Genomic DNA, 23924 nt, shown 5'->3' with positions numbered 1-23924 from the left:
GTGCTTAACTTCTTTGATCCTGAGTGTCTTTATCTGGATTGTTGTAGAGGATGAGAGATAACATGTATAAGGATCTGACATAAAATAAACACTCAATAAAAGATCACTGTTGATCCAATATTGCAGCAATAATGGATAGACAGTTGAGGTGTAGAGAGGAACTGCTGAATCACATATGCTCTGAGAAGTCTGACGTTTGGCATGAAAGAACTCCCAATACAATCAGAAGAGCAGATTTGAGTCTTGTTTCCATTATATATTGGTCTAGAAATTTGGGCACATTTCTTATACTTGTAATCATTTTTTTCATTTACAAAATAGACATAAGCACAGTAACTGCCCTGCTTCTTCCACAAATTTTTTTTAAAAAGATGTAATTTACAAACCATAAAGATTCACCCTTTTAAAGTATACAATTCAGTAGTTTTTAGTATATTCACAAAGTTGTGTAACTACCACTTCAATCTAATTCCATAGCATTTTCATCATTCTGAGAAACAAACCTCTCTCCCCATTTCCCTCTACCCCCAACCCTACTTTCTGTCTCTACAGATTTGTCTATTCTGAAAATTTCATATAAACAAAGTTATGTAAGATGTGGTTTTTTGTGACGGGCATCTTTCATTTAACATAATATTGCCAAGGTTCATGTTATATCATGGACCAGTACTTTATTCCTTTTGGGGACTAATATTCCATTGTGTAGATCTACCACATTTTGTTATTCATTCATCTATTGGTGGACACTTGGATTGTTTCCACTTTTGGCTATTATGAATTACGCTTTTATGAATATTAGTGTACAAATTTTTGTGTGGATGTATGGTTTTAATTCTCTTGGATATATGCTTAGGAATGGAAATACTGAGTCCTATGAGGTACCTAAATTTTTGAGGAAATGCCAAACAGTTAACCAAAGCAGCTGCACTATTTCACAGTCCCACCAGCGTATGGGGATTCTAGTTTCTTCAAAATCTTCTCACCAAAACCTTTTTTTTTTTTTTTAATTGAGGTACTGGGGATTGAACCCAGGACCTCAAGCATGCTAAGAATGAGCTTTACCACTGAGCTAAACCCAAACGCCTCACTAACACTTTCTATTGTAGCCATCCTAGTGGGTGTGAAATGGTGGGGCGGGGGTTGGCTAGCAGTTCCCTAAGAACTAAAGATGCTGAACATGTTTTTATGTGCTTATTGGTCATCTGTATATCTTCTTTAGAGAAATGACTATTTTGTCCATTTTTAAACTGGATTATTTGTCTTTTCATTGTTGAATCTTAAAGAGTTCTTTATATATTCTGGCTACTAGTTAGCCCCTTACGAATGCCGGTTGTTTTGTATATTAAATGACAGAGTGGCTGTGAGAGCGTTAAAAATGCAAGAGATGTCACAAATTAAATGAAAACGGTGACGAACAGTAAAGGAACAGAGCCAGCGGTTCCACGCTGGGGGGCGACCCCCAGACCTCGGGGCACAACCGGACTCGCCGCCGGACTCCCACAGTCTCCCCACCCAACGGCGCCCCGCCCCCCGCCCTTTGACCCGCGCCGTTTCCGGTTGGAGACGTGGCTCGAGGCCGCCATCTTGGCAAGAGGCGAAGCGCTAGCTCTCCTGTCAGGGGGGCAGCAGGTCCGGAGCAGCCGGTGCTCCCCTTCCCCTGACCCCAGCCCTAGCAGCAGTGAAGCCGGAGCGCGGGTGCGCCCCACCACCGCCTTCACTATGGTAAGATCCGAGCCCGGCCCAACCCCTGGGCCGTCCGGCCTCGCTCGCCCGCTCTCCCTGCCGGCCGGCCTGGTGCTGGAGCCAGAGGAGCCCCGCCCCGAGGGCCCGGAGCCCGGCGCTTCCCGGGGGCTCTGGCAGCTGTGTGTCCTTCCCCCTACTGTGGCCGACCTCCCAGGAGATCCGAGGGACCTGACTGCGGTCTCTCGGTCGTCGCGCCCTCACCCCTCCCCCGCAACCAGTTGGGCACCCTCTGCTGGGTCCCGGGCCCCGAGGTGGGCCCGGGGGGTTTGCTCTGCAGGAACCTCTTCGTGATGTTCCTTGGACCCCAACCTTGCGGACCTGAACGCTGGTGTCCAGTAGGTACCGTGGACGCCTGGGCTCAGCAGGCTGGGTCTCTCTCTGGAGTTCCCTTCCTTCTGTAATCAGATCATCTCTCATCCCCGGTGTTCGGCAGGCCATTGATCGAAATCGAAATCTGTTAGTGTTCAGGACTTTTATTTGTTCGAAAGGGAGAAATAGAGGAAAGTTCGAAAAGAGACATAAAACAGGAAGGAGTAACTTCTGACACTAAATTGTAGGACTCAGGTTTTCCTGAAGCCTGCCACTTCTGTAGATCTTAACGTGTGTCCATTTGTCATTGTGATTGAAATATGCTGTGTATAGAGCATTGGGAAGATGTGAGTGAGTTATAGAGAACACAGGCTTTCAGTGTTCAAGGAACTTATTGTTCAGGTGAAGTGAAATGTGTATGTGGCGCATCGTCATCAGACGTCTCACGGGAGTGAAAAGAGGTTTATACTCTGGGACCTGTTACTTGCCTTCGGTTGCGTTATCTTTGTGTTCTCATCTGTTGTGGACAGGAAAGATTAAAATGCCGTGAGGATGGGACAAAATACAGTGCTGACTCCACTAAATCTTGCTTTATCACTGTGATTTGTGGTTATTTATGAAGTAGGAGAAATTTTTTTGTTCCAAACTAGCAATTTCTTTTTCAAATGGACTTTCTGCCTTTCAATCTTTTGAAGGATGTTCTTTTTAAAATTCTTTTTGTCAATAGGTTAATAACTTGATTTAAAGCATCTTCCTACACAGTTGAAAGATGACAGTATAATTTGGTGCCAATCATGTTAAGTTCTGTTGACAATTTTTTTAGATGAGAATTTGGTTGGTGGGGGGATTCATTAAAGCTTAGGCTTTAAACCACTCAGAGGTTTTTTTCCAGCTTCAGGCATATAAATTGCATTAAGCAGATTTGCGTCATAAAACTTTTATGCTGGACATAAAATTTCCAAAAACTCCTTTCTTCATTTCCACTAGGAGACTTAGTATTTGGGTAGTGATTTTTAAACTCCTTTCCTTTTACATCCGGGATGTACTTGTAGTGCATTTCAGAGCATATTATAATTTTAACAGCAAAATTAAAGCCTTGTATTATATAAACCAAATATAGATGATCTTTACAAAAACCTTGTTTGTTGAAAGGTTCTTGGAACTTAGTACTGTTTTTTTTCCCCTAGTACTGTTTTTAATTCATCCATAACAGGAGGGATGGTAGAGCCCTAGGTATTGAGTGGTAAACATAAAAATATAAATTTTGCATGTTATTTGGATATATATGTATATTTGTGCATATATGTACAGTTGTGTCACATTTACATATACATATATTTCTGAATTATTTGGGACTTGGCATGATCCAGATACCCACAGATTTGTGTGCTCGGAGAACAACTCATCTCAGTACATTCTGCTCTGTTGAGTCTAGAGACATTATTAAGTATGATTTCTGTACCATGTTTTTGGGCCCTATTCCTTTACAGAGAGATCTGTGGACAGAGAAATGTCCAAATAGGGTAACATTTTGTAAGATTTCTTGGATCTAAAAGTTGTATTGTAACTTCTGAAAGTTGTTTTTTTTTTTTTGCAGCATTTTATTATAAAAAAAACTTGAAAGAACCTTACAGTGAACATGCATGTAACCACTAGCTAGATTCTATAATTAACATTTCACTGTTCTTTTATCACACATCTAATCATGCATCCATCCCTCTAGCCATCTTTTTTTTAAATGCATTTTAGAGTAAGCTGCAGATATAAGTACATAAGTGGTGATTTTTGAAGAACAAATTATCTTTAGCTTTAGTTACTGAAGTTAGTTCAAAATGTCCTACACTGCAAAGTCCTGGTAAGTTCAATAAATGAACAAATGCAAAAAAAAAAAATGGCTTGTGATGACTTTGTTATAAAATGAAGTACAGAAAAAGCATCATTTGACTTTTTTTTCTAGTTTTCTGCAAATAAATGAGAACATGTTCTTATTTTCTTAACATTTGTCAGATATCATTATAGTCAGTTCTTTTTCTTAGTATACTTGTATTTAAATGAACTTGATGTTAAGTCTTATGGTAGCATTAATCTGTAAAATCTCTGCTTATCTATAGAGTGCTATTCTTATTTACTAAGTATAGGCAATGAGTAAACTTACTGTAGTGATCACATTAAATATAAATGATCACAGTTTGTTCAGTTCCCAAAAGTCATTAGTTATTAGAAAGCTAGATTTGGATTTGTATGGCTGATCTACACATAATGATGAGGGGAGCCAACTGAAGTCCCACACAGTAATAACAATTCCCAATTAGGAGATTATAATCATTTGCTGTTTTAAAAAATTTTTCATATACTATACAACAGCTGCACAAGTATTGATTATGTCTCTTTTTGATGTTTGAGAGGACAGTGAAGAATGAAAGTGATTTTCTTGAGTTTCCTATTCTCCAAATAGGAAGTACACTGCAGAAACAGAATGGTTTTTATTTTTATTCTCTAAAGCTTTTGTTTAGAACAGAAACTTGCGATGAGCTTAAAACTCTCACTGAATTACTTCAAGTTTTGGCTTTGAATGTGGTCTAGATTTTGTGGTAATCTGCCCCCAAGTTGATTTTGTCTGTAATTTCTTCATGCAAACAGGAAGGACAAAATTGTCCTTTATGATAGTTTTAGAAACTAGCCTTAATATGATCATGAATTTTATATATATTTGTAAATATATGTGTATATATATATATATCATCATGACAGTGAATTATGAAGGAGAAAGTGACTGGTTAATTCTGCAGGTGAGGAATACTGAACATTTATAGGTTCAAGAGAGTCTTTGGTTTTTTTCTTTAGGGAATTCTGCATATTTATGCTGAATTACTACCTGTTATTCTTGGACCTCTGTCACTAGTGGGGATGAAGGGGTGAAATGGCAGCTATCTGACACACGTATACAACACACACACGTGATTTGGTTTGGCAGTTTGCCTTCTGGCACCTTAATATTAATGTGAAATATGGTTCCAAAGTAGTTACCACTGGAATAGTGGGTGTGAAATGGAGATACTGCACAGTTTTTATTGCTGTAAAGTTTTCAAATTCTTAGACTTACAGAATCTTGAAGATGCAAAGGCACTTTAGATTTCACATAAATCAACCTCTATTTTAGACACACTTCAAGAAGCAATTAAGTGACTTATCTGTGGTCACTTAATTAATGACAGGCAGAACAGAAACCTAATTCTCCAGGTACTCAAGAACTTCCTGATCCATGTAGTTAAATCTGGATAGAAAAGAGTTGTTGTTTAATCCAAAAACAAATGATAATATACTCAAACCATTTTAAGTATTATTAAGGGAAAAGTTGTTTGACAAACCTAGTGGGAAATTTATTTTCTTTTTTTAAACAGTCCCAAAGAGAACATCTACATAACTCTGGGCCCTAAGGTTTTATAGCTATAATATGACCAAGGGTTCAAATTTCTTTTAGGTCTAAATGCTTTTTTCCCAAAAATGTAAAAAACAAATAAAGCAACTTGATGGAGAACCATACTTATTCATTCTTCTCCAAAGAAAATCAGATCAAATTATAGGAGGAAAAATTAACTTACCTTTTAGTGTATACTATATTTTAATAATTGCTAAACATTGGTAAACATTGATGTGAAGAGACGGTTTATTATTTCAGGGCATTTAAGAAGATAAATGTTAATTTAGGGTAGGTTAAATTTATCTTGTTTAGAAGTGACCATACCTTCTAGCCATGTTAATAAACTGTTATTAACATGAATAACAGTGAATAGAAACCTGTGTCAGCTTCATGGACCCTGTGATTGTGGTGTCTTAGGTGTTTTGAGGTTTAGAGCCATACTTTGTTGGGGGCACTTTGGTCCTCCTTTGGGGGCCTTATTTTGCTTATGTTTGGATAATAGAATGAGTCAGTGAGAGTCCCAGAGGTTTCCTACTTTGGACCTACTATTTTACCTTACTGTTTCTTCATCTTGACATACTCAAATGCCCTGATTCATCAGAGCATTATTTAAGTGCTGTTTCTTCCGTCAGGTCATCAGTGATCTTGTGAGCTAGAAGTAAACTCTTCATACTCTGTATTCTCATAACACCACTACTGCCTAGTGTTACAGTTATTTATGTTTATCCTCACTAGACTGCTGGTGCCTTTTTTTTTCCAGGTATAATTGACATATAACATACTACTTTCATGTATGCAACATAATGATTTGGCATTTTGTATATATTATGAAATGATCACCAAAATAAGTCTAATTAACACTTGTCACTATACATAGTTAGAATTCTTTTGTACCCCTTGGGATGAGAACTTTTGAGATCTTATTAAATTTCTTAAGGGAAGAATGCCAGTCTTACTTAGTATTCCCAGAGACATTTAGTGTGTATAGTAGGTGTTCAATAAACAATTATTTAGTTAATTCTTATATTAATATTGCTAAAATGGAGATTGCCAGTAAATTAACCTCTGACTATGCCCAGTTAATAAAGCAAAGTGGATGAATTGCCCCTCTCTATAGCATACATCTTTCTGGTTACAGGTTGCCCTTAATTTCTTTTTCCCTTTTATGTTGCCTTTGATGTTAATTTTTACCTAAATTTTATCTGTATGGTATGAAGGCATTTTAAATTCCAGCTGCCTAAGAACTACCTTGAAACCTACAAACATTGTTTCTAATAGGCTTATTATTATTAGATATATTAGGTATGGGCTTTATATTAAATCAGCATTTTATATAGGTCTGAAGGTTTGGTCTGAGCAATCCTTTCTTCAGGTAGACCTTTGACTTAACGTGTTTAAATTTTTCAATGCTTCGTTAACTGTGGCTTATTTTATTCCTTCAAAACCTCATAAAATTCTTAGGTAGGACTAGGTTCTCAGCCTTTCTAGGACTGTGGTTCTCAGCCTGTTTTTGGTGAGGAGGGCCTCTACAATTATTATATTTACAATATGCTCCTGTTTATTAGTAATATTTTTCACTGCATAGAGTGATTCTCTGTGGGTCATTTGAGAATTACCACTCTAGAGAATCTATGAATTCTCTGAAATAATATGTAAAATTTTGTAGGGAGAGAGTCTGTGTCCGTTATTTGAATATTAAAATATTGACAAATCCATAAAGGTAAAAATGCATTGCCTTGAAGTCGCAAATTTTTTAATGAGATTAATTTCTTGGCAGGCTTATTGTTAATAATGGTACTTTTTTTTTTTACATTGTAAATATATGTGATATAAGTTGTATAGGCTTTGGCTTACAGTTTTATTATACTCATTTAGCCCTCATAATAGCTTGTGTGATAGTCAGATGATGCTGCATTTTGTAGGAGAAGAAACTGAGGCCAAGAGAGGTTGAGTAACTTAAAGTCAGATGGATAGTAAATAGAAGAAAAAAAACTAGAATCCAGATCTTACATCTAGTCATTTGGTTTTCTGGTATATTAACTTGATTCTTCACAAAGTTAGAACACTATTTCTAATTCACTTAATCTTTGGGAAAATGAGAAATCAATGTGAGGTGATTGCCAAAATAAGGAAATACTCATTTTCCTGATGAGAATATTAACAAGAAAAGCTTTTTGGGATATATAAACTTTTAGGAGTGTAGCACATACAAGTTTTTTGATATTTAGCACTTTTTAAATTCATATATGATATTGATACTTCTGGAGATTTTATCTTGAATCATTAAAAACGCATTTGTATAACATTAGGACAGTTGATTTTAAAAGAAATATTTATAACTCCAGCAAATGAAATTGTGAGTTCTGATCCTCAGGATAATTAATAACTCAGATGACCCTTTATTAGTACATGCAAAACTAGCACAATCCGAGATTGAGGGTAATACCTACCCTAAACAATTCGTTTAGTTTTTGAACATAAAGTAATTGAGAGAAAAAAAATCTTTAATATAAGACACTGTAGAAGAATTTGAATCTACACAGCTCTTTTTTTAAGGTAAAGATTCCTTATTTTAAAAATATTTTTTATTGATATCATATCATACCTTAAAGTTATCAATGATTTCTTAATATCATTAACCATTCACTGTTCACATTTTCCAGTTTGTCTTAAAATTTTTTTTAAACAGTCATTTGAATCAGGTTTTAAATAAAATTTATACATTGTGATTGGTTGATGTGTCTCTTGAGTCTCTTAATGTATGAGTTTGCCCTCCATTTTTAAAAAAATTTGAGATACAATTCATGTACCATTAAAATTTAGCCTTTTAAAGTATACAATTCATTGATTTTTTTATATATTCACAAAATTGTGCAGCCATCATCACTATCTAAGCTTAGAATATTTTCGTAACTCAAAAAAAAAAACAAAAACGCCCTGCTCATTATCAGTTACTCTCATTGCCTCTCTCCCAGCTCCTGGTAACCACTAATCTACTTTCTATCTCTGTCTCTGCTTATTCTGGATTTTTCATATAAATGGAATCATGTAAGATGTGGCTTTTTGTGTCTGGTTTCTTTCACTTACCATAATATTTTCAAAGTTCGCCCATATTGTAGCATATTCTTCATTTCTTTTTATGGCTAAGTAATATTCCATTGCATGGAACAGGGAATAGAGTCAATATTTTGTCATAACTGTAAGTGGAAAGCAACCTTTAAAGAATTGGAGCAAGTGATAGCATTATTCTTCAGATTTCTTACGAGGAAATTTACCCCGTGTTCATTGGAAGTAAATCAATTACTGAAAATAAAAATCTGTTTGGTAGAGGGAAATTATTTATGCAAGATAAAGATCAAACACTTTTCCAGTGTAAATTGTTTTTACCTAGCTGCTTGGAAATAAGTATAGTGGTAATTGTCTCCCAAGTACCCTAATGACCTGTTCTTGTTGGGTAAGGACATTGTGTTCTCCTATGATTGTTACAAAACTGTACTGATGTTTTGAAACTATATGAATATTTATTCCAATTGACTAACTTGTTTTTTCTTCAAGCTACTCACCTGTAGAGGACAGGTTTCTGTGAAGCTGAAAAGCCTGACCAATAGGGTGTTGATATTTCAGAGGTTGAGTCTTAGCATTGAAGCTTTTAAAATGTGTAGGTAGTCTTTTTGTTGCTTATACTTGTGAACTTTTGGGTTCCTGCAGTAAAGATACTGTTAACACTGTAGTTAATTTTCTTACTCCTTTGCCAATGGCATTTGAGGTCTCCTCTTCTTCTTAGGTGCTTTATTTGTTCTGTTTAATGAAATACCAGACTGTGAAAAGGGGCTGTTGGTCTTGGTCATTGAGCAGTGTCAAAAGGTGTGTGAAACACTTGAGTCATTTAAATTTTCATTTTACAGATTGTTTGCATGTCTGGAGGTAAGATAAGGTGGGATGGGAAGGTTAATTAAAGAGCAGAAGGTAAAATTTAGTTTGGCTCCATATTCGAGGTAGAAATGAAAGGAAAGGTCAGGGGCCTTGCATAAACCTTTAATCTGCCTGAAGAGACCTGTGTTTTGGCTGTGGAAATCTCTATTCCTCTTAGAAAAAGTTTAAACTATTCTTTATGTATCTGCCAAAGCAGAAAGCAACCTAGTTCTGAGTCACAGGGGATTCAGTAATAATGTATGTATGGACTTAGAAAAAATTATTTCTTTACCAAGTTTTTCTTTAGGTATGTTATTAAAAATAGGAGTAGTAGCTTCATTTTCCTCTACTTTAGCTTTATCTTATGAATTACATACTATAATTAAAAGAGCAATGAAGTAGAGTTTGAAAGTCAGCGTTCTAGCAGTAATCATGTCACTAAATAGCTGTGTGTGTCATTCTCTGGAAGATCTCAGGATATTGAGAAAACATGTGTAAAGAAATAATTAATTAGTACTTATTCATATATATATGTTCCTGGCAGGTGCTGTTGGCAGCAGCTGTCTGCACGAAAGCAGGAAAGGCTATTGTTTCTCGACAGTTTGTAGAGATGACCCGAACTCGGATTGAGGGCTTGTTAGCAGCTTTTCCGAAGCTCATGAACACTGGAAAACAACATACTTTTGTTGAAACAGAGAGTGTCAGATATGTTTACCAGCCCATGGAGAAGCTGTACATGGTACTGATCACTACCAAAAACAGCAACATCTTAGAAGACCTGGAGACCCTAAGGCTCTTCTCAAGAGTGGTAAGAACCCTTCTGTAGTACTGGGTTACAGTTTTTTGTTTAAGTTTTCTCCATGAAACTGTTTTCCCCCCAGAGCAGCTGATGCTTATCATTTGCATACTCCATGCCCCCCAAACCCCACTCCAGCATCTTATTGCTACAGCTCCTTATTCAGTAAATATTTAAGTGTCCTTCTGGACTGTAGATATCCCAAAAGAGAATATGAGAACTGCCCTTTTGCTTCCTAATTCTTCAGCAGTTACTCTAACCTGCCTTTGTGGTTCTGACACTTGTTTGGCCGTATTTTTAGATAATGTTCTTTAGATAAGATTTGTTGATGTAGCCACACATATCCAAAGACTTTATGCCAAAATCTTGCTTAAAGAATAGAAAGAGCTAGTAAAGGGGTTTGGGTTTATTGAAATTTGTGTACTTTAAAGAATGAAAACATAACTGCTGATACATTTTAAATCTTTCTTTTCCATTGCTCTCCATGACTAGATTCCTGAATATTGCCGAGCCTTAGAAGAGAATGAAATATCTGAGCACTGTTTTGATTTGATTTTTGCATTTGACGAAATTGTTGCCCTGGGATACCGGGAGAATGTTAACCTGGCACAGATCAGAACCTTCACAGAAATGGATTCTCACGAAGAGAAGGTGTTCAGAGCAGTTAGAGAGGTAAATAGGGTTTTCTCTGAGACTGCTGGTTTGTATGTCTTTCTTTTAGACTTCACTGTCTGACTTTCCTGTTTTCACTCACTAGTCTAGACTGTACTTACTCAAAGCTACATTCACGTACGTCTGTTTTCATAGACTCAAGAGCGTGAAGCCAAGGCTGAGATGCGGCGTAAAGCAAAGGAATTACAACAGGCCCGAAGAGATGCAGAGAGACAGGGCAAAAAAGCACCAGGATTTGGGGGATTTGGAAGCTCCACAGTATCTGGAGGCAGTACAGCTGCTATGATCACAGAGACTATCATCGAAACTGATAAACCAAAAGTGGCACCTGCACCAGCCAGGTATAATCCAGTGTGGCACTTCGAATGCAGCCCTAGAAAGGCAGATGAGTGCTCTATGTGTGTATCACAGAGGAATATCTAATTTCTGGGCAAACTTAAATAATGAGTGACTTGATGTAATAATAAATTTGGCTACGTAAAATGGGGATAAAGGAGAAACCTGAATGTGGTGTTTTTCCTTTTGTAAAAGAGTTCTTTTACAGATGATGGTATAATCTCAATTTCCTGTGAAGTTGCCTTGTTTTGGGAGAAGAGGAGATACTCAACTGTGGAACATGTATTTTTAATTTAGTTTTCATGAATGGATTTCAGGTAGAATCTGAACTACCTGAAATTATATGCAAAAGTTTGTGCACAGATATATTTATCTGAATAGAAAGTACAAAGTTTTCATCAGATCATACATGTTTATAAAAGTATACCTTTGGTCCTTGGGTACTTGAAGCTTATATGTTAATTATGGCTCAGCTGCCAGTTCAGGCAGGGGATGGTCTAGTTGTCCACTCAACACCAGGAAGCTTGTGTTTCTCCCGTGAGGTATTCACATTCCTCTTAAAGAACAGCTTCAGGGAAAGCTTCAGTGATAGGGAGTTATAATTAGTTTTTAATTTTTTTAATCATGTGTGTTTTTTCTTATTTTTGTATTCTTCCACTTAGGCCGTCAGGCCCTAGCAAGGCTTTGAAACTGGGAGCCAAAGGAAAGGAAGTAGATAACTTTGTGGACAAATTGAAATCTGAAGGTGAAACTATCATGTCCTCCAATATGGGCAAGCGCACCTCTGAAGCAACCAAAGTGCATGCTCCACCCATTAACATGGAGAGGTAAGTAGTAACTCAGTAAAGACAGACTACCTAGTGTTAAAATTTTTTTTTTAAATTCTTTTCGTGTCTTTCAATTTTTCTACATTTAAAAGACTTAATGGTAAATTCTAGGTATTAACAGGAGGCCTTCTCCCTCCCCACTCCACTCCCAACACCATTTAACCATGAGTAGGGCCTCTCAGCCGTCTATTTTCCATTAAGTTTAGAACTTAACCTTTTTATCAACTCTGCTGGCTAAATTAAACAAAAGTAACTTGTCTTCATGCCTCGTATGTACTTTGTTTCTTAAAATGGACTTGAATTAGAGGGCTAGAGCTGTGAAGACTACTACACTGTATTTTAGCATTTTTTTTCTAATTAAATTTTAAGGAGGACCAGTGTTTAATACAAAATTCGTAAACATCTTTAATAGCAAATTAACACATTATCCTTTGCCTTTTAAGTATTTGAACTTCGTATAGAATATTTTGATTTGTCTCTTATTTCAGGGCTGTGGTACTGGTTGGTAACATTTTTAAGTGGTAGTTGCCAAGTTTACATATTCATGACTCAGATTTCTTGTCTTGAAGCCCAGACCTTCTACTGTTACTGATAGTTTTGAGGTCAAGTGAAAGATGAGTCTGGGAGGATACCTCTATCAGGTGTGCATAAAAGAAGAGTATCTTGTATGTCTTATTAGTATGAAATGAACAGGGTTACATCAGGATAAATCTCTTAAATCACTAAAGCTCCTGTGCTATTCCTAGTGGTTGCTTTGAGTGAAATAGAGGTTTGACACTATTTTAAAAAGATGTTGGAGACCATCATTTACTAGAGAGGGCTTGAGACTCCTTTCTGAATGATGGAGTACTTCTTGAACCTGGAGTATACATCTGTGAAGGTAAATGAGGCCTTGCATTGTCTTAAGATACACTCCTGTGTGGTCTTGAGTCTCATGCTTTTGTTTCTGGGAAGACTTAAGAGTTTGGACAGAACAAGGTAGGATGCCAGAATGGTCTTTTTTAAGCCTCTGCAGTTCACCCAGGTAGAAACAGTTTTAGTGAGGAATATGGATAGATTGTACTTAACAATTGCCCATAGCAGCAGCACCTTGTATTTTACTTATTTTAAAAATTAGATTAACAAAACAGAAACAGACTCAAACATAGAATACAAACTTATGGTTGGCAAGGGGGCAGGGGGTAGGAAGGGACAGACTGGGATTTCAAAATGTAGAATAGATAAACAAAATTATACTATACAGCACAGGGAAATATATACAAGATTCTGTGGTAGCTCACAGCGAAAAAAAAATGTGACGATGAATATATGTATGTTCATGTATAACTGAAAAATTGTGCTCTACACTGGAATTTGATACAACATTGTAAAATGACTATAACTCAATAAAAAAATTAAAAGAAAAGACTAAACAAAAAAAACCCAGTAGATTATACATTCATATAGTTCAAAATTCAAAAGTTTCAAAAGTAAGGGAGGGAGTGGGAAGGGACAGACTAGGAGTTTGAGATTTATAAATACTGACAGGTATATATAGAATAGATAAACAAGTTTATACTGTATAGCACAGGGAAATATATTCAAGATCTGGTAGTAGCTCATGGTGAAAAAGAATATGAAAACGAATATATGTACTTTCATATATGACTGAAAATTTGTGCTGTACACCAGAAGTTGGCACAACATTGTAAACTGACTATAACTTAAAAAAAAATGCAGTTTGCATTGTAAAACCTAACAACAACAAAAAAGTTTCAAAGGCTATTACAATAAAACTTCTTCCCTGCACCCAACCATGCAGATTTCTCTTTTTAAAGGTAACTAGTATTAACTAGTTTTCTGGGTGTTTTCTTCTGAGAGGGATAGTCTATGTATAGATGAAAAAAAATTTGGTATAATTTCTGTTTTTCTCCTTTTTATACATAAGTGGTAGCATACTAGACACATTTTCTAATTGCTTTCTTGCTTAATTATTTTAGAGATAAGAATTTCCTTATTTGAAGCTATAGAGACATGACATCTAAATGCAGTACCTTACCCTAGGCTGGATCTCATACTACTTACTACAAAGGACATTATTAGATCAGCTGACAAAATTGGCATATGAATGGTAGATTAGATTAGATAAAAGTATTGTATCAATGTAAATTTATCAACTTAGTAGCAGTACTGTGGGTTATGTAAGAGAATATCCTAATCTTACAAAATATACTCTGAAAATGTTTTGGGATAAAGAGTCATGATGTATATAATCTGCTTCTAAATGTTTCAGGGAAAAAATTCAAATATATTTATATAGAGTATGCAAATGATAAAACAAGTGGGATAAATGTTTAACAATAGTTAAAAAGAGTATATGTATATTCCTGGTATAATTTTAATTTTTTAATTTTTCAAATAAACTGTTCCCCCTTTTTTTCCACAACTGTCCAGAATTCATTTTTGTGGATATACCTTTATGTATTTAAATAGTCCCCCTACTGATGGACATTTATTTCCAAACATTTGCTATTGTAAACAAAGCTTCAGTGAATAACTTACTACATTATTTTGCACAGGTGAGAATTTATCTGTAGGATAAGGAATTGCTGAACTGAAGGGTATGGCGTTTTAAATTTTGATACATTTGGCTGTAGAACCTTAAAATAAGTTACTGATGGCTAATTACCGTTAAACCCTGGAGAAAGGGAGTTCTGGTTTCTACCTTTCTGAGCAGATCTGTTACTCTTCCTCTACAGTGTACACATGAAGATTGAAGAAAAGATAACACTAACCTGTGGACGAGATGGAGGATTACAGAATATGGAATTGCATGGCATGATCATGCTTAGGATCTCAGATGATAAATTTGGCCGAATTCGTCTTCATGTGGAAAATGAAGATAAGAAAGGGGTGCAGCTACAGGTGTGTAGAGGCTTTTGATAAGGGAGTATGAAGGCTTTTGTCTGCCTAGCACATTCTTTCTCAGTTCCTTGTATAAGCCACAGAACAAAGGATCATTTAAGTTGTATAACTAATGCCATTTTAGATGCATGGGAAAGAAATTGATTTATTACTACAGTGGATGCCTTGAATCAATAAATGTCTTCCCAGGGTGGTTGTGGATGATTGACAGCAGCTGTATTAGTTTGGCCTTTTAATATTGTAATTGAATGAAAGGTCATTTTGAAATCTAATAAATGACTTCGTGCCCACTAACAAAGGTGCAAGGAGATGCTTATCTGTTACTACTATGCAGAGGGTAAGTTCATTTAGGATAATGCTTGAAGTATAGTTAAACAATAAAGTTCTGAAATTTAATAGAAATTTATTTTATTAAAACAGGTTATGACACTACGTTTTCATATTCTGTCTCTATATGAACTGCCAGTGCTTGTTTTCTTAGTTGAAGGGCAGTATCTCATGGTATATTTGAGAAGTACGTAAAGTTCTTACAAAATAATTATGTGTGTTCCAGCTACTTGGATATGTATGAGACCTTCTTTATGTTATTTCACTTGTTCTTATTACATTTTGTTTAGATGGTTGATCTTATATCTCTTGTCACAAGAACAAAGCCTTTTCAGGGAGGAAGTGGTTTCCACCTCATAACTAGTATACAGTTATCTTTTGGAAGTAGTGCTTATGTTATTTGATGGTAGCTTTACTAGCTCTTAAGTATATGTAGTCTTCTTTCCAGAAATTATTTCTTTTTCCTTTTTTCTCCTAATGTGACTTCCTTTAAAAAAATTAGTCCATCTTAGTTGGCCTGAATTTGAACAACTTTAATTCTCTAGGCAAAATTATAAGTAAACTTTCTGCAGAGTTTTTCCCTCTCCTGCCTCCTTAGTAGAAAAGGCCAGGACTGCTGTCGGACCCAGACCACTGATCAGTGTCTGACCCTTGTCTTGTATTTGGCAAGCTTGGCCCGACCATGAGGCTCCTCCCTGTGAAGTATTTTTGTAAAGGACTTGATTAATGGTCTTTGAACTTTTCCAGTTACAAAATTACTAGCTTGTTACTTACAAACAAAATGGCTTAGAATTGAAATTATTTTTTTAATTATTATTTTAAAATGTCTAAAATCTTCAAAAAGTCTTTGAAGGAGGGAAATCTTTCATCAAAATCAAAAAGAACTGGAATTTTTTAGGCACTCTATTTTAGATGTTTAGATTATGGGTAATGTAAGACCAGAAGGAATTTATTTCCTGTCTTATCATGTCTGAACCACGGAAGTGTTCTTTCCCTTCTCATTTCAGACCCATCCAAATGTGGATAAAAAACTTTTCACTGCAGAATCTTTAATTGGCTTGAAGAATCCAGAAAAGTCATTTCCAGTCAACAGTGATGTAGGGGTGCTAAAGTGGAGACTACAGACCACAGAGGAATCTTTTATTCCACTGACAAGTGAGTGCCTCTGGCCAGTCCTACTAAGCTAGTCTGCATTGAGAACTAGAAATAGCCCTGGCTTGTACACTCTTATCTTCATTGCCATAATTCTTTTTGACAAAATGACCTTCTTTCAAAATGGACTCAGAGCTTCATTCTCTGTACTTTAATGATGAGCTTTAATTTTTAATACCCTCTAATTTTGAAACCATTATTTTTATTTTTAATAGTTTACATTAGGATGTTTAAGGCCTGCAGGTGTCAGTTTTGATTTGTCTTCTTAACTTTTCTCCACTCTTTTCCTAATGTTCTAGTATGCCTGCTTTGCTTTTCTCTTCAGTTAATTGCTGGCCCTCGGAAAGTGGAAATGGCTGTGATGTCAACATAGAATATGAGCTACAAGAAGATAATTTAGAACTGAATGATGTGGTTATCACCATCCCACTCCCGTAAGTCTCCCACAGAATCATTTTTTCTATAGTGGGTTTATAGAGCTAGTCTTTTGAAACTCACATTGGAGGCAGCACTTAACTGGCTCTGCATTCTAAAATATTTGTTTTTCATAAAGGCTGGTTATAAAAAAAGCCAGGTAAAATAGACTGCATAGTTACTATATGATTCCACTTATGTGACGTTCTGAATAGGTAATACTCTTGAAACAGAAGTCAGGCATTTGACTGCAAAGAGAGGAAGCATTTGGTTAAGCATGAGGGAACTTTTGGAGACAATGGAAATGTTCTGACTTGGTTGTAAGGGTGCTTACAAGATACATTTGTCGAAATGCATTAAGCTATACACTTTTAAAGGAGTGGATTTTACTGGCTTTGAAGCTGAGCAAACAAAGCTCCCATCCAAGTACTAACCAAGTCCAACCCTACTTAGCTTCCGAGATCAGGTGAGATCGGGCGTGTTCAGGGTGGTATGGCCGTAGACTGAGCAACCAAAGCTGGTTGTAGTTCTACAGCTGTGTTTTCAGATGTTGGTCCTCAGTTTGTCCATGTAGTAATGAAGATTTCCAGAAGGAGGAGCCAGTTCTCAGTCAAACTTTCCTGTTTTGTTTTGCAACTCTTAAAGGAATTGCATCTGTCAGACTGAATTTTTCTTCTGAATTTTTTTCTTCACTTTGCTCTCTAAACTTTTCCAGCTAAAGATGAGAGTATGTTTTAAAAGTTACTATTCTTGCTGAAACAAGATTCTTGACATTAGTTTCAGTAAATTTTCTAACAGCTTTATTGTGGTATAGTTGGCATGCAATAAACTACACATATTTAAATTGTACAGTCTGATAAGTTTTGACATGTATGAGCCTGTGAAACCATAATCACAATTAAGATAACAGAAATATCCATCACCCCTAGAAGTTTAGTTCCAGTATGTTTTTGATGTGTGCTTAAATGGCCTACTTTCTAGGATCATCTGGAAATACTCTCTTAAATACCTTAAGTTCATCTTCTCACTAGCATTTCTAGTGACTTACACTGTTGCTGCTTCTCCATTGAATCCCTGGACCTCTCTTCTACCTCTTAAGCACCCCCATGGTTAACTATATGGCTTAATTATGAACACTCAGTTAGTGGGCCCCGTTATTATTACAGGGAAAATGGTTCTAATTTAATTTGTAGTTTTGTTTAAATTAAGTTTAATTTGTAGTTTGATTCAGGCCTCTACATGTCCAGGTCTGGTTTTAGTCATTCTTATTTCCATTTTTTAAAATACGCTTTATTACCAATATCCCCCTTAATGGGCTAACCATCTTATTCTTCACATCTTGGTTGTTATTTCGAAACAATAGATGGTTACCTTTTCTTGGGCATTGGTGACAGGTGTGGGTTTTATTTTGTCAGGATTTATTTTACTAGACTATTTTTAGGATGCCACAAGTTTTAGGCCTCTCCATCTACCCTGTAATTGTGGTTATAGTGGTTTCCTGTGTCTTAGTTCAGTTTTGCAGTAGTCTCCTGAAGAGACCCTTAGACAGCATTTTACCCTATTGTCTAGAACTGATCAAATTAGAGGAGATCAGAATCAGAATTGGAACAAGGGCAAAGAGGAGAAACATATAACTGGGACCATAAAATTGATAGGGAGGGGTTAATCGTGTTATACCACCCTTAAAGTTTTCTTTGCCTCCCTTATTTACCCTGCCCTGATATAAACATTGAATGTCACTGGTGAATTAAAAGATGATAAATTTAGAATGTGTAGGAGTAGGTGACACTGCCTGTCAGCCATGTGGGGGTGCAAAGTACATCCTAACTAGCCTTGGTTCTTTTGCAGATTAAGGACAACTGTGTATCTTTCTTTCCCATCACGTTCACATTTTGGTATAATCGTGTTTTCACTTATCAAATAAAAGTTCACTAGATTGTAAATCAAAAAACCCACTGACAGCAACTACAGTAAGTTTTAAAACCTAAAATCTTTTGAAAATATCCTCTCAAAGGCTCAAATTCATCTCCATTCTAAATAACCACATAATGGTGTTTACAATTTCCCCCTACTATTATCAGCCCCCCTGAGTCCCCCCATGTTGGCACCTGTAAAGAGAGCTACGCTATGTTAAAATTCCTTCTTAACAAGGCAGCAAACCATTAGTATACGATTTTTGGAAATACATCCCACTTCACACATTTGTCAGTCTCATTTCCCTGCTAGCTCCAGATCTTGTCCACAGAGCAGCCCACGGGCATGTGTGCCAATTACCTATGGTTGCATATATTTGTCTACAAAGGGAGTGAGTGAGACCCTTAGCCAAGGTGCTAGGACTTTGATCCTTGAAGTTATTGGGGAGTCTAATTCTTTCTAGGACTATATAAAAGGCAGAATTTAGGGTTGATTTTCCTTAGCAGTGTTCTTGCAGTTCCTGGACAGCTAACTTGACACGGATGTTTCTTGTAACAGATCTGGTGTCGGTGCACCGGTGATTGGTGAGATTGATGGCGAGTATCGACATGACAGTCGACGAAATACCTTGGAGTGGTGCCTGCCAGTGATTGATGCCAAAAATAAAAGTGGCAGCCTTGAATTCAGCATTGCTGGGCAGCCCAATGATTTCTTCCCTGTCCAAGTCTCCTTCGTCTCCAAAAAAAATTACTGTAACATACAGGTACCCCATTTTATTAGAGAGCTTATATTGGAGAAAACAGGACAGATGCCAAGTAGGCAGCATATCTTCATGATCAGAGCAAAAAAATCTGAAAAACTGGTGTCCCTCATGGATTCCATTGAAAAGTACTAATGGGTTGTGCAGGAGTCATATCTCTTAGTTGCCAGTTTTTTAATAATCTCACGTATCTTAAAATCCATTTGCAAAAACACTCAACACATGATTTCCCTTTTGTAATGTCACTTTGTTTGACCCAATGGGATGAAAGAAAGTTCATTTGAAAGGCAAAATTACTGCCCAAAAAAGTGGTTCTAATACAGATGAATATAATTCTTCTATTATTTATGTCACAGCTTCCCTTCATCAGTATAGATAATCGTAAGCCAGTTAGTTCTGTTGTAAACTTTGTCCTTTAGGTAGGCAAAGCAATGGAAATTTGTGAACTATTCCTTTAGATCATTATTTTTAACTTGTTTCTCTAGTTTTTGAAATTGCATTACAGGGACTCAGTTTATATTACCATTTTCCCCTCTGACTTGTTGATTTGCTTGTTACTCTGGCACTATTTTATCTTCCCAGATGATCTCTGTCTCTCCTGTAAGTCCTTGGGGAGTTCTGTTTCCTCTGTTGGATGACAGAGCAGTTCTCTCTCCCCTCACAGTTATTGGCTTAATCCCATGAGTATTGGGAGCACATTATTGAACCCAAGACATTTTCCTGTTAGGGACCATTTGAAGAGCAGGGCAATATAACTGCTCTCTCATAACCTCATTACAAAATACGACTCAATGGTTCAAGTATTGTGTTGGAGCGATTAACACTCACCATTGTTACAGGTAATTCATTAAACTAGACATTTATTGTTATTAATAAAAAGAAAAGACATCTCATTAGAAGGACCCAGCCATATCTAGAAAATAAAGTATGATAGAGCAGCTTAGTGAGACTTTGAGAGCAGATTAAGCAATAATGTCGCGTTGTTAGAATGTTGCACTTTAGGTTAAAATGTTAATTGATCATCCTGATGGAATGTCTGTGAACTTCATAGGTTTTACAGAGCAGAGCCTAGGCAATAGCCACACATTCAGGACCTTTTATTTAATAGTAATACCACTGTACATGTCATCCCAACAGTTGTCTTTTCCATCTAGAGAGCAGATTAACCGTGTTGGTGGGGTGGGGTGATGCTGTGAGCTGCAGTTGTGACTTGAACTTTTTTAGTATTTCTGAGTTACTTTTTTTTTCTCTTGAGTTACTTTTAATACTGCTTTAGGGAATTTGATCTGTTCTCTACTGAGAATTAAGTCAGCACCTTAAAAGACTCGCTGTCCTTCTGCTTTACCTTACGCTTTGTTTGTTTTCCTAGGTTACCAAAGTGACCCAGGTAGATGGAAACAGCCCTGTAAGGTTTTCCACAGAGACCACTTTCCTAGTGGATAAATATGAAATTCTGTAATACCAAGAAGAGGGAACCGAAAAGGAAAATTTTCAAATTAATAAAGAAGAAGCCAACAGTGGCTGAAGAGTTTTTTCCAAATCTACAAGCCATTGGAGACCCATTTTTTCAAATACAGTGCACGATTCTCAGAGTGCAAGGACCCTCAACTCACCCTCAGTGTTTCAGTGTCACAGAGACCTTCTTTGGCAAAGAAACGACACAAGCATGAAGGGAAAGGCTGTTGATTTCTTTGGCAGATTTTACTGGCCAGCAGGAAAGCAAGCTCTCCAGAGAATGCCCCCCGTTAAATTTTCTCTGCCTTCACCTAAGTTGCTTTTTAATTTTAATTCCTAAATATATTACATTTCATATTTTGTTTTTAAAAAGTTTTCTCTGCAGAAGATTTTAATCTTTCATACTCTTTTCCTTTACCTTCAGTTTTTTTTTTTTTTTTCTATGTATCCAGTCAAGCCCTGGGATTACCTGCATATACACATTGTATTTAGCACTCCCAGAACAGGTTGATCTAATCTATTCTTGATTTTTGGTCAACACAGGTGAACAACTTGAGGGGTATGGGATCTAGAAGTTAAAAGATAAAGATGTCTTATGTCCTTTTCCTATATCTACTCATCCCTCCGTTCCTTTGCTAAGCTGTTTTCCTTTCAGGCCTGTCCCTCCAGTTTAGACCAATACTGTGAATCCCACTTGTGTGTCAATATTAAAAACAGCTGAGAAGCAGCTTTCAGATGGCACAGCCCCTACTTCAAGGTATCTTGAAGGAGAATGGTCATGTCCAGTTAGGGATTTCACACCCATAGGTAATCATGTCTGCTGCTGGTGCTACCCAGCCATCCATTCTCCATGTTTTGGGTACTTTAGCTAACACACGTACACCCCTTGTAGTCCATTCACATTCCTGAGATTGACCACCTCCCTCTCCTGGATGTTCTCTATGTCATCAGTTTTTTTCCCCTCTCTATGAGAGATGAGGTTATGATTTTGGAGGCTGTGAGTTCAGTGAGTCTTTGTGCCAATCCCATTGGCTGTAAACTGTTAAGGAGACTCCATTTTCACCACCAGATTTTTAGCATTTCAAGATGCAGCTGATTCTGTTGCTACGTAGGGATTGCCGATGTATAGTCCATTTAAGCTTCTAGCCTGCCGAACATTTTCCCACCAGCCTGTCTTTCCATGTCTCTGAAATCCTTTTTCTGCCCTAAGCCTCTTCTGTTGAGTGTCATCCTGTAGTGGTTTGTCCGCCCATCTCATCCGTTACTTTTTCAATGGAAGTGACTCTCAGCCGGCCCAGCCCTGGCTTTTAACCCAGTATTGCGCTTGACGTTGGTGCAGTTACTGCCAGGCTGCAGCCACCTGCAGGGAAAGAGACAGCTGACTACAGATAACCTGCACTTGCAGCTGGTTGGAGAGTACCGCTCGCACTCTGAGCAACATCTGGCCTTCTCTGCAAAGAAGGTACTGTCCTTGAAGCAAAGTAGTCACGCACAAATGGCCATGGGTGGAATTGTTTGCCAAAGAAATTTCTGGCCTTTCCCTTAACTGCATCAGGGAAGAATCCTTATCTCTAGCTTGGTGTCCACATAAGGTTTTTTTTGAGGAAGGGGACTGGGACAAGAAATCTGTCATGTAGTTAAGTAGACAGGAAGTCTTATTAATTCAGTTTTATTTGAGAGTTGCTCGTCCGTATGATTTTTTTTAAAAGTCAAGTTTAGTTTCACAGCAACTTTTTTTTCTGAAATTACTTTTGGGGTAATATTTAAAATGAGAGACATTTTGTAACCCTGTAAAATACATAGGGAATATAACATTCCAGTGTACACCAAGGAGGCAGATTCTTTAATCAAATAAAGAGTATTATAAAATGAATGTTTATCAGACTGTTGACTCTCATACGTTGGTGTCATTTTGCTGATTCAGGGTGATGTAATGGGGTCCAAGATTAAAAGTGAATGATTTTTTTTTTAAGAGGAAATAATCTGTATCAGAGTATTCATTGCCTCTTCTCCCTATCAGGTATTGTGCCTCGTGTATTCTACATTTGCACGCGTGCGCACACACACACACATGCACACACACGCGTGCACGCACACACACACACTCCTGACAGCATAGCTTTTGAATTTGATGCCACTTACGGGCTTTTGATTATGATTTTGTCAGGGGCAGTTGTAGAGTCAGAAAAGTGAGGCTTTATCTTTAAAGAATAACCACGGTTGGTGATATCTTGGAGCATTTTCTTCCCCACTAGACAAATAACGGTAAGGAAGTGATCGAGGCATGAGGATAAACGCCTTGGGAGTTGATAATTCCCTCCGAAAAGGCTTCTTCCTTCCCTTATTTAACTTGAAAAAGTATTGAATGTCAACAAATTGGGAGACAAATCTCTGATGAATAATAAGTTTCTGGAGTGAAAAAGTTCTATTTTAATGGTGAAAGCCAAGATTTTGAATTTTTTTTCCTTGAGAGAAACACAAAGTATCTGGTCTAATCCTTGCTAAGTGGTGCTTGGCTCTGTGAGACCGTCACGTTACTCCAGTGAAATGAAGCTCACCGAGACCATGCCACCGCCTGCCTGGCCGCTAATTGCTCCACAGCGTCAGGTGGACGTTTTGTTGGCCTCTTGTGAGGGAGACTAACAAAATAATTAGATTTGACTGAGTATTCTATTTAATGTAGGAGGTTTGTGGTTCCTGCTCTGGGTTAATTAATTCCAGAAAGAGGCTGTAGGGAGGTAGGTGAGTTCCTTTTTTTTTTTTTTTTTAATTTATTTTTTATTGAAGTATAGTCAGTTACAATAAGATCTGTCATTCATCTACTCACAGTATTAAACCCCAGATCTTATTAACCCATAAATTTCTGATGGGAAACTTTGCCCTCCAATTAATTTAACATCGTTCACATTGGGTAGGATCTGAGAGATTTCCAGGGTTTATATAGAATAGCTTTTCTTAAAAGTTTACATCTGCAGGGCTCAT

The 23924-nt window shown here is 36.9% G+C and overlaps 1 protein-coding gene across 1 annotated transcript; it reads left to right on the top strand.

Annotated features, from left to right (window-relative positions):
* The first annotated feature begins 1557 nt into the window (after nt 1-1557).
* On the top strand, nt 1558-22819 carry ARCN1 (archain 1). Its single transcript, XM_032472266.1, has 10 exons — nt 1558-1722; nt 9930-10193; nt 10674-10853; nt 10989-11194; nt 11852-12016; nt 14755-14920; nt 16255-16402; nt 16725-16833; nt 19286-19490; nt 20857-22819. The coding sequence occupies exons 1-10, from the start codon at nt 1720-1722 to the stop codon at nt 20944-20946; spliced, it is 1536 nt and encodes a 511-aa protein (XP_032328157.1). The 5' UTR covers nt 1558-1719; the 3' UTR covers nt 20947-22819.
* Nucleotides 22820-23924: the final 1105 nt, after the last annotated feature.

Source organism: Camelus ferus, chromosome 33 (assembly GCF_009834535.1).
Source record: "Camelus ferus isolate YT-003-E chromosome 33, BCGSAC_Cfer_1.0, whole genome shotgun sequence".
NCBI classification, from domain to species: domain Eukaryota; kingdom Metazoa; phylum Chordata; class Mammalia; order Artiodactyla; family Camelidae; genus Camelus; species Camelus ferus.
The sequence above is the reverse complement of the archived record's forward strand: the minus strand, read 5'-3'. Positions and strand labels throughout refer to the sequence as shown.